This window comes from Citrus clementina, unplaced genomic scaffold (assembly GCF_000493195.1).
Source record: "Citrus clementina cultivar Clemenules unplaced genomic scaffold, Citrus_clementina_v1.0 scaffold_4, whole genome shotgun sequence".
Lineage (NCBI taxonomy): Eukaryota > Viridiplantae > Streptophyta > Magnoliopsida > Sapindales > Rutaceae > Citrus > Citrus x clementina.
In genome coordinates this window covers 8,674,331-8,686,181 of record NW_006262274.1, presented here as the reverse complement: position 1 = coordinate 8,686,181, position 11,851 = coordinate 8,674,331, and the positions used below count along the sequence as shown (strand labels likewise).

Here is an 11,851-nt window from a genome sequence, read left to right as displayed (position 1 = left end):
TTTTTTGGGAACACTTATTAAAACATTAGTTTGTCTTTGTTTTGGTCACACTACTTCTATCCCTATGCGTGCATTCAATGCGTTGGATTGTCTTTTCTACATAGAACATATAGGACGAAGATAAATGTTCCTAAAATCTCCTTAAACTTGATCTTCATTTCACTAGATAAATTAAATGACATGAAAAATTAATTGATGCAGTTTTGAGAAGGCAAAGTGACTACTTATATGAAGGATCGCATTTGTAGACATATTAGAGGTATAGATGCTGGATTGTTACACATTCTGGTCCTTTCTATCACAAATGAAATTTTGTTTGTTTGCATTTCACATTATGTTCAGTTATCATTTATAAGTAGTAGGGATGCAGCTAATTTAGAAAATGGCATAATTAATTAATCTAAGAAATAAGCTAGGAGATAATCACGAGATGTTTGCAACTGAAGCCATTCGATAAATTAGTGTTATTTTCCATTTATATGAAAGGACTTTGATTTACATTTCCTGAATATCCGCAAGCAGCAACTGAAACTCTGCCTACATATTTTGTGTAGTTTAGTGTCATATTTAGCATAGTTTATTAACTATTTTATCTCATGCATTAAAGTAGAATCTAGATTTGTTTCATAAATGAGTTTGACAATGTCTGCAGAGAGGGTTTGACTCAAGTAAATTTGAAGTGATCTTATATGATTGATAAATATTTAGTATATAGATCGTTCCCTGGGGAAAGTTGTTAAATATATGTCCAATGCTTGTTTGGTAGTCAGTGTATGCTAAAAGAATGCTATTCGATTAATATGGTTTTCAAATAATGCAATTCAAAGAGATGAAGATGGGAGCCATGGGACCATTAATAAATTAGAATTTAATAAGTGTAAATATATCTTGGTAATTTAGTAAAAACACAAGTTACTTCAAAGAATTTATTTTAATATCTCTTATTATTTTTCGTAAGATCCTATTATTTTTGCTGTAACAGTTTTTACCAGGGGCCCAGGGGCCAGTTTGTTCTTGCTTATGTCCTGCCTGGAGTTATTTTGAGAATTCAATGGCAACAAATACCTAAAATTGTGGTATTGGAGTAAATTTTTACAGCCTGCAAATATGACTCTCTTCTTTAAAGACAAGCATCACAGACCCTTTTAATTAAATTTCTAACCTACTTTTTTAAAGCCTAGTAGCCATGATCCTTTGTTTTATGGTACTCTTGTATGTATGAAGAACAAATTGATTAATTGAATCCAAACTTCATATATGATTAACGAAAAATAGAGAAAATTGGCTATGATACAGGAATCATTGGCTATGATACATAGAGAAAATCTAAGCAGAAACTCAGAAGACTATATTGATACTACATCAAATCCACCTGCCAAGAAAAGTCTCCCTTGCGTGGCATAACCTAGCAACAACATCTCTCATCTCCATCCGCTCAGTTGGAGATTCTATTGAGCAATGAACACCAATTCTAATTACAGTCTCAAAGCAGTCCTCTGCTCTGGCCCTTCCATCTCTCCAAGTAGTACTCTTAGAGCTGCTTGCCATTACCTCCGATAGAAGTGAAGAATCAACAATCTGTATCACTTTTTCTGGTAAAGACATCTTGGCAAATTCATGGAGAGTAAGTCCTCCACTAAACATGGCATCGGTTGGTCGCCTTCTTGTAAACAACTCCAGCAACAGAATTCCAAAACTGTATACATCTCCTTTCATGGATGCTCCCCTGCCCATGCCATACTCTACAAACATATTAATTCATAGTGTCACTTGACATAAGATTGTTAATATCTAGTAAACGTATAAAACATTTACATATAAATATCAAATTTATCAAACATGAAAAAATTACCTGGAGCAACATAGCCAACAGTGCCTCTTATCCCAGTTGAGCTTGGTCGAGTTTCCACAGCAGTGTCAGGATTGCGACTGGATAGAAATTTTGCTAGCCCAAAGTCACTCACATGGGCGACTACATCCTGATCAAGCAGAACATTGCTTGGTTTAAGATCTCCATGAACAATGGATGGTTCACAATAATAGTGAAGATATTCAATGGCACAAGCAACGTCAATGGCTATGTTTAGTCTTTGAGTGAGACTCAAATCGTATACTTCGAGTTGATCATTGCTCTGATGCAACCACTCCTCTAAACTTCCATTTTGCATATATTCATAAACAATAGCCTTGAAATCAACCCCTTGGGAATCTCTGCCAGAGCAAATTGTGATGATTTTGATGAGATTTCGGTGGCGAATATTTCTTAATGCTCTACATTCAGCCACAAAACTCTTGGAAGCCCCTTTCTGCTCAAGATTAATCACCTTTACTGCAACTTCTGTTCTATTTTTGCCCAAGATTCCCTTGTACACAATGCCAAAGCCTCCCTCACCAATCTTGTTTGCCGGTGAGAAGTTATCAGTTGCCATACTCAGCTCTGCATAAGAATTCATTAGAAGTTGTCGTTCTATCAGCAACATATTAGAAGCTTTACGTGAAGATCTCCTTCTCCAAACATAAACAACAGTAAAACATACTGATGAGATCAAACATGAGATTGTCACAGGAATCACCACTTTGAGAAGAGTGGTTAAGGATCCTTTGGATTGGCAAGATGGTAAATGCAATTCATCTAAACCCCCACATAGCTTTCCATTCCCGGCAATTGAAAATCTTGTTTTATTGTTGAAAACCCCTTTTGTTGGTACTTCACCCTCAAAATGATTGTATGAAAGATTCAAGAATTCCAAAAAGGGTAGATTCTTAAGATATTCTGGAATCTGGCCGGTTAAATTATTACTTGAGAGATCTAGCTCTTCGATGCTTTTCAAGGATTCCAATGAAAGAGGAATGCTTCCACCAAACGAATTGCCCGAGATATTAAGATATTCTAAAACTGTACAAGCACTTAGAGTAGCAGGAATCTCACCAGAAAATTTGTTTCCGGATACATCCAAGCGCATGAGAGTCTTGAAGTTACCCACTTGTGGAGGAAGAGGGCCGTTTAAAAGATTATTATCCAACGCCAAATAAAGTGAAATAGTCGTTATGCTGAGAATTTGCTGAGGAAAAGTACCAGTGAGCTTATTGTGGGAAACGTTCAACCCCAACAAACTATTGCAATTTGCTAGGGAGGAGGGTATAATGCCCTGCAAGTTATTGAATCCCAGTATCAAATACGTTAGCAGCGTCAAATTACCTAGAGATGAGGGAATGCTACCCTGTAAAATGTTTCCACCCAGGTTTATTAATTGCAAGTTTTTAAGCTCACCAATTTCAGGAGGAATAGTACCAGTTAATTGGTTTCTATCGATTGTCAACCAATTTAGACTGACAAGCTTTCTTATCTCTGGAGGTATGGTGCCGGATATTCGGTTTCTGCCCATCGCTATTTGCTTTATTGTTGATGAGAGGTTTGCTACAGAGTGTGGCAGCTCTCCTTCAAATCTATTCCTGTTAAAGTAAAGCCTTTCCAATTTGCTACAGTTTGTTAGAAGGTTTATAAAATCAAGTTCATTGGCTGTCCCGGTTCCCAAATTATTAATCCCCATATTTAGCCATGACAGATTCTTAAGCCTACTAAAATCAACTGAGACTCTTCCACCGAATTGATTTCTGGAAAATTCAATCATTTCAAGACGCGAAGCATTGGACAATGAAACTGGGATAGATCCAGTGAAATTATTTCCATTAGGACTAAGCTGTCTAAGGTTTGGAAGATTGACCCCCGTGTCAACTGGTAAACTACCTGTAAATCTATTTTCCGAGAGAGAAATCACCTCAAGGGAAGAGATATTGAAAATTGGAGGAGGAATGGTACCAGAGAAGTGATTAAAAGCTATGTCGAGAAGAAGTAAGTTTCTTAGTTGGACTAGGCTGTCAATTCTCCCCCACAAAATATTCTCCCGAACATCAAATGCAAGAAGAGATGAAAGATTCCCGATGGAAGCTGGGAGCTGCCCTGTTATATGATTGTGAAAAATGAACAATCGCTCAAGCTTGAACAAGCTGCCGATCGCTGCAGGAATTTCTCCGACAAGGTAGTTGGTATCGACAGAAAGTTCGATAAGGTTAGAGCAACGGGACAAATTTGTAGGTATTGTACCCGAAAAAGAATTGTTGGACAGCACCAGCCCTTCAAGCATGTCCTGACGGCCAATTTGAGGGGGGATTTCACCAAGGAAGCCGTTGTTTGCAAGGTTGATGTACCTGAGGAAGCTGAGATTCCCAACATAAGGAGATAAAGTACCTCCTATGCTTTGGTTTCTCAGATCTAACCTGGTTACCCTTTGATGCCGTCGACCGCAAATCACCCCTGTCCATTGGCACAAGTTCATAGAATTATTCCATGAACTTGTAACTCCTAGTGGATCGTGAAGCTGTGACTTGATAGCAAGCAATGCAAGACGATCTGTCTCGTTTGAATTGGCACAAATGGTTTTATGAGAATGAAGCAACAAGCTGAGGCTGAGAGTAGCAAGGCAGCAAAAGATGGAAATGGAGCTAAGCATGTTGAGTTTCAGAAAAGCCTAATGTTATTTGGTAAATGGTGTGATCGTTTCAAGTTCACATCAATTGTCTTAAATTAGAAAAAATATATGTCAAGCGTTTAGTTCCGAGCATTTATGATAGTGGCAGAAGACTCTCAGTCTGTGGTGGATCATTGTTCAATCTCTTGACCCAAAATTAGGTGCTCCAAGTCAATTTCAACGGGTTCCCCCTGGTTCACTGTTAATTCAACGAGTGAGACGGGACTCAATAGTAGCAGCAAGTCGATTTGACCAGATATGAATATTTGAAGCTCCCACCGGATTATTATTAATTCAACGATAGAGACGGGACTCAGTATTAGCAGCAAGTCAATTTTACCAGATAAGAATATTTGAAAACGTCGTTTAAAAAAATCTAAAAAAATATTTTGCCTGTAGGCTTGAGTGGCTTATACGCTGTCACTCAATATATAGTGGACCCCATTTTACGATCTGTTGACTAGCATACACATTCATGATTCAGAACAAACTTGTAATTAGGCGGAGGTTATTCTTCCTACTGTGTATCAAAGGCCACATGACATAAATCAAATGGTTCAAATTGCTCATCGCAAAATCAAATGATTGTCTTCCTGTCTAATAACAGTAATTTAACTCCATTAACGATTTTGATTTCGCTTCTGTTTGGCGTGCAAGTGCGTTAATTCACTAGTAGCCAATTTAAAGCCATTTCCTTTGTTTTAAAAAATTGATTAAATTGCCGAAAATAAATCACTGTTAATGTGTTAAATGATTGAAATGGTTTCCAAAGACCAAATACAAATCTGACTCTGTTGATGCGAGATTATGGTTTTCTGCTCGTCCACGATTAGGATCTCTCCTCAACTAACTCGTCCACGATCAAGATCTTTCCTCGTAAGATTTCCTCTCAGCAGACTCTTACGCACACAGAAACAGGTCAGAGCATGCTGGGTGTTTTCCCGGCGTAAACCCTTCGACGCTCAAGTCAGAAACGTAGGTTTTGCCTTTCTGGAAAATACGACCACTAATATTATGGCTTTTTATGATCTCTCAATAGAAAGTTCTTTTTCCTAAGTTCTAATCTAAAAAAATCTAACCATTTTACCTTCGTTGGTTACTTTTTTATAGCCTTCTTTTGAATCTGGCCTTTTCTACAACCCACATCCATCACCTCCCTCAACTCTTGGAAGTGGGTGCTTCATTATCATAGTTGTGGCTGAGTGGATTTCGTGCCTTGATTCTCAGGCAGGAGTGCACGTCTTGCCAACCGCCATTGACCGGGTCTACCCACTTCAACCTCTAGCAGGAATGGCCTTATGCTCCTAGTAGGAGGCCGGCTCCCGCTGTGATCCCGTGGAGGGTGCATTTGTGAACGAGCAAAATATTCCTATTCGTGGACACCTACTACTAGACTTCTGCAGAATATTCCTGTTCGTGGAATCCTGCTACTAGACATTTGTTCATCTACTCCATTATAAGGAGGCTGGCTTAGTGTCCAAGGCATGGTTGGTCTTGTCGAAGTATATCCCCCAAACAGACCGAACAACGACTATTATCATTAAATAGATTTTAGTTAACGACTTCACTAACTGATAAGGTTAGACCCAACAATGGCTATTATCATGTGTTGTGTCCTATTAATGGGTTGTATGAAATTTCGTCAGGCACACGTATTGGCACAAATCATTAAATTATTTTCAATAGGATTAATATTCAGTTTATCCCCTTAATAAAATATGGTGATATCTTCACTCTACATTATCTATAACCCATTCACTATCAGAAAATAATTACAAAAATTGCACATTATTTTTAAAAAATCAAAATAAAGAAGTCGGGAGAATTAATTAATTAAATCCTTTTTTTAACTTAAATTTCTGTTGTATATTTGAATAGAAAATTGTTTTAGCTATATTTAAATTTAATTATTTTACCCTTTTAAGGTAAAAGTACTAGAAAATTACTTTAATATGATTTTTTTTTTTTGAAATTTATAACTCATTCATTGTTTCTAAATAATGTATCAAAACTACTTTATTAAGATGAATATTAATATTTGATTAAACTAACATAATGTCTTTATGGAACAATACTCATATAAGTTATTGGGCTGTCAAAGTTATCTCATTTACATGTAAGGCACTGAAAATAATTATTAGAATTCATTTAAAGACATTAGATTATAAGTAACAAACTTAAATAGCTAAAATATTAACTACAAGAACTCAAATTTCTTGGAGAAAATTAATCATTTTATGTCATGAGGATAAAATAGTTAAATAAAATAGTCAAAGATGGTCGAAGAAACCTTTGAAAAAAACATTATTAGATTGATTTAACTGATTAATTATACAAAACTTTTGTTGATTTGTGTTGGATGAAAATAATGTGAACTAATTGTAATTCTAGAAGCGGGGTTGATCCCCACCTCTTAATAACTTAATGGGAGATTGCCAATTATCCTCTTACTGTTTGAAGTATATACCATTTTTCTTCCTATTGTTTCTTTAATACCCCCATCACCCCCTCTGTTAAAAAACTTATGTTAAATATAACATCTTTTTGTTCTTTTACATATTTACCCCTATAAACAAATTGTTTAAGAGATTTTTATCAGCAACTAAATTATATCAAAAGTGTAAGTTTTAATACCAAAAAAAAAGAAATTATATATTTTTCTTCCATTTTAACAACTTTTTTCACTAAACAAAAAAAAAATCATTTTATTTGAATTTCTCTCTCCTTTTTTCTCTTTTATTTTGGTGATCCCTTCGGATGAAATCCTTATTTCTTTTTCTCTCAAATCAAGAAGAATCTTCCCATGCCCTTTAAGTTTTCTCATCAAGGAAATGGCAGTGCTTAAACCCGAGAAGAAACCAGCAAAGAAAAAGCCGGTAGGAAGTGTCTCATCTCACGAGATACAACAAAAAGCCAACAATCACGTCGAGGGAGATCCAGACGGCCGTGAGATTGGTCATGGCCAATGAATTGGTGAAGCACGTTGTATCAAAGGGGACCAAGGCCATTACTAATTTACAAGCTCTTGATTTTGTGCAATTTTTGGCTTGTTATAGTTCTGTGTTCTTTTTAAATTGGTCATGTTGTTACTTTTGAGCCCCGCCTAGCCTAGAGTTTGCTTGCGATAATGCTTCTTATGGATAGATTAATGAAATTTATCGTATAAAAAAATTAAATTACCAAATTTTGAGTAGAAAAAAAGAGTTTTTGTGGAGGTGTTGATATATGCAGATGATGATGACAGATGATGTTGAGTTAAACAATGAGTTTTTTAGAGTATTTAGAAAGAAAAAGATGAGATGTCCTAATTTTAGAAAGAGAGAGGAATAAAACTTGTCATTATCCTCTTTAAAGGTCAGTTTTTGTTTTCATATTAGGTTAAAATACAATTTTACCTTTAAAGGAAATTTAAACATTAACAAAAGTAATGATAGGGGGTGATGGAGTATTAAAGAAATAGTAGGAAGGTAATTGGTACATACTAAAAATAGTAAGGGGGTAATTGGCAATCTCCCATAACTTAATTATCTTTAAAATATGTCTAAACTATTTTAAACCACAACTTATTCTCAATTATCATTAAGAAGACAAAAATATTCAAAACACACCCACTAGCCCTCATGTTTTAAACAATAATTAAGGATGAGTTGAGATATACAATACTTTAGAAATATTTTGTAGATAAACTAATTTATTAGGAGAGTAAACTGAGATTTACCTTTTTGTATATAACAATGTTATTATATTCCAATAAAATACGAATAGACACAGACCCTTTGTTGGAATTTGGGGAAATAATTATACTTTGCGAGAAAGATGCATTTGAGTAATGTTGAAAGTTGTTGGGTAGTATAGAAGTTTGGTTTAAGAGAGGAAGAAGAGATAACAATGTAGTCTATTATCAAAGGGCTTTTAATTATTTTTCTTACATACATAATTATGCATGATTTATATTTAAAACATAATTAATTGACATATCTATGGTCTTTTAACCACGTATTTAGCTGCTTTTTCCTATCCATTAATTTCACTACCCTTATTTCTTTAACCACAACTTAGATTTACCTAGATGTTTTTCTTTGATTTTTTTACTGACAATTTTCTAGAATCTTCAATAGGGCTTGTTAACTTCAACACTTCTCCTTAATGTGCTTATGTTGAACTCTAATCTTTGCTCGCCAAAGCTCAAACTTAGGCTTTGGAAGTGCTTTAGTTAAGATGTCAGCAATCTGTTCTTTCATTCTATAATGTTTCAGCTTGATCTTTTTAAATGATTATACTGTTGAAAAGTTGACAAAAGATTGGCCAAAGTTGGCACCAAACCTTGAAAATTTGACATATGCATGTGGCTAAGCATGCAAAGCTTGAAAAGTTGGCACCGACCCTTAGAAATTGAAACCAAATAAGTTGGTGAAGCATGTGACGGTTTGACAAATTCACAACTACCTTGACAAATTGGAAAATTGTTGGTGAGCACCAAATTTGTAATAGTGCAAAGTACTTCCTATAAATAGAGGGAGATTTTCATTTGTTTAGCATCCCAAAATTATTAAGCTTATAAGTTTCTAAGCTTTTGAGAGAAGTGAAAGAAGTGTGTCTGGGAAATTTATCTTTCCTGCAGAGTGTGAGAGTACTAGGTATTTTTTGGTTTTCTGGGAAGTGAGATTCGTTACTCAAATATTTGTACTCTATTAATTGTTAAATAAACAATTATTCTTTCTTGCCTCCGTGAATGTAGGTTTAATTACCGAACTACGTAATTCTTGTGTCCTTTATTTTTCTATAATTATTTGGTGCGCTTGATTCCGTATTCCGTGCACAACAAGTGGTATCAGAGCCAACAGTTTGTACGTAAGGGATACGGTACTGTTTACGTATATGGTACTATTCACCTATACAGTACCGTTCACGTATACGGTATTATTCACGTATATGATACTGTTCACGAATATGGTAGAGATGACCATTTGTACTTGAGGGACAGTCTATTGTAAGTAGTGTATATTTTTGCATGTCTATGAAAGTTCTGTCAAAAAAGACGATAAGAGTCTAAGGATTCTGGTTTTTAATTAGGACCAAGTTCCCGTCCAGTTTCCTAGGAACTTTCTTTGTGCATTTATTCACGCGAAATTAACATAATAGAGGCTGTTTCAAGTGGAAATGGTTCGTTGAGAAAATGGTAGAAGGTGAAACTTCCAGAATTGGGGAGAGATCTACTAAGACTATTTCAGGAGACACTTCAGGTGGGAGGCGAGATTTGTCAAATCGCTATTCAACACCTGTTATAGGAGGTCAAAAGATCGATGTTGAAACATTTGATGGAAAAATCAACTTCGGCATGTGGAGGCGCGAAATTATCGATGCCCTTATTCAAATTGATCTCGATGTTGTTCTAAAAAATAAAAGACACTTGTATGATGAAGAAATTTGGGATCGTATGAACGAGAAAGCTTGTGGTCAGATCAGAATTTGTTTGACCAAGGAGGTGAAATACTTGGTGAAAGACGAGGAGTGTGCGGTGACTTTGTGGCGTACATTGGAGGAGAAGTACCTGCTGAAAAGTCCAGAAAATCGTCTTCATGTAATGAGCCAATTATATGGTTTTCAAATGAAGCCTGAGGTGTCAATGCATGATCATGTCTCAAGATTTGAAAAGTTACTTGCTGATTTAAAGAAACTTAATGAAGATATTAAGGATGAAGTCAAGGCTATGATTCTGTTACACTCACTATCAGAGGAATATAGTCATTTTGTGACTACTTTGATATATGGGAAAAGTGTGATCGTCTTCAAAGATGTTTGTACAACATTGACTAACTTGTTGGAGATTCGGAATAGTGATAAAATTTCTGAACGAGCATCGTCTGAAGCTTTGGTGAGCAGAGATTGGGCGATAGAGAAAAAGAAAAAGCGTGGTGGAAAGAATTCTCGATCTAAATCGAGAAGCAGAAATCTAGCTCGAGATGAGTGTGCCTTTTGTCATGAAAAGGGTCATTGGAGGAAAGATTGTCCAAATGCTCAAAAGAGAGATGAGAAGAAACCAACAGCAGCAAACATGACACGGAAAGATGAGGACTCTAATTATTCACTAAGTATCACTCCTGCAGCATACGAGGCTAGTTCGAGCGAATGGATACTTGATACTGGAGCAATCTATCATTTGTGTCTTATTAAGGAATGGTTTACAGATTTTCGTAATCTGGAATCCGGTGCAGTTGTGATGAGGAATAATCAACCTTATCGTACAATGGGGATATGAACAATTCGACTCAAAATATTTGATGGAATGATCAGAGAACTCAAAGAGGTTAGATTTGTTCCAGCTTTAAAGAAAAATCTAATTTCTGTGGGTGCTTTAGAAGCTAAAGGCTACAAGGTTATCATTGAAGATGGCACAATGAAGTTTACACATGGGGATATGGTGATACTACAACGGGTTCGGCGTTACAATATATACTATTTGAAGGGAGGTACAACTGATGAAGCAAATGTTGTTGAGGTGCATAGTGACACCACCAAGTTATGGCATGTACGGCTGGGACATGCTGGAGAGAAGTCTTTGCAAACTCTGATGAGGCACAGACTCTTAAAAGGTACCAAAACCTGTAAATTAAATTTCTGTGAGCATTGTGTAGTAGGCAAGAAAATAAAGGTCAAGTTTGGTACAGCTAATCACGATACTCGTGAGATCCTTGAATATGTTCATAGTGATGTATGGGGACTAACCAAGACTGCATCAATCAGTGGAAGCCATTATTTTGTTACTTTTGTTGATGATTTCTCTAGACATGTGTGAGTGTACACCACGCGAGCAAAGGATGAGGTTCTAGAGATTTTCGTGAAATGGAAGAAATTGGTGGAGACTCAAACAGGCAGAAAGATCAAAGTATTACGATATGATAATGGGGGTGAATATACTTCAAATCCATTCTTGCAAGTATGCCAGAACGAGGGTATTAAAAGACATTTCACGGTGAGACATACTCCGCAATAGAACGGTATGCCTTCTGCTACAATTGGAGGTAAAACTCCTACGGAAATGTGGTCTAGAAAGCATGCACAAGACTATGATTCCCTTCGTATATTCGGGTGTCCAGCTTATTATCATGTCAAAGATGGTAAATTGGATCCTCGTACTAGAAAACATATCTTTATGGGATTCAAAGGTGGAGTAAAGGACTTAAAGCTTTGGGATCTCGAAGATAAAAAGTTTGTGTGTAGTAGAGATGTCACATTTGATGAAGCTTCAATGATAAAAGCTTCAAGTTCTCAGTAGGTAGAGAACAAGACCACATAGGTATTGCAGTGGGTGGAGTTTAATG

General features: G+C 36.0%; 2 protein-coding genes across 2 annotated transcripts; both read right to left on the bottom strand.

Annotated features, from left to right (window-relative positions):
• Positions 1–1,344: 1,344 nt before the first annotated feature.
• LOC18043814 (putative receptor-like protein kinase At3g47110) lies at positions 1,345–2,478 on the bottom strand. The gene is made up of 2 exons (XM_024186499.1): positions 1,853–2,478; positions 1,345–1,742 (listed from the first exon to the last, which is right to left on the bottom strand). Exons 1-2 carry the CDS (start codon positions 2,451–2,453, stop codon positions 1,363–1,365), a joined length of 981 nt encoding a protein of 326 aa, XP_024042267.1. The 5' UTR covers positions 2,454–2,478; the 3' UTR covers positions 1,345–1,362.
• Positions 2,479–2,869: 391 nt separating this feature from the next.
• Positions 2,870–4,511, bottom strand: LOC112099053 (putative receptor-like protein kinase At3g47110). The gene is made up of 2 exons (XM_024186154.1): positions 3,272–4,511; positions 2,870–3,149 (listed from the first exon to the last, which is right to left on the bottom strand). Exons 1-2 carry the CDS (start codon positions 4,509–4,511, stop codon positions 3,115–3,117), a joined length of 1,275 nt encoding a protein of 424 aa, XP_024041922.1. The 3' UTR covers positions 2,870–3,114.
• Between the last annotated feature and the right edge of the window lie 7,340 nt (positions 4,512–11,851).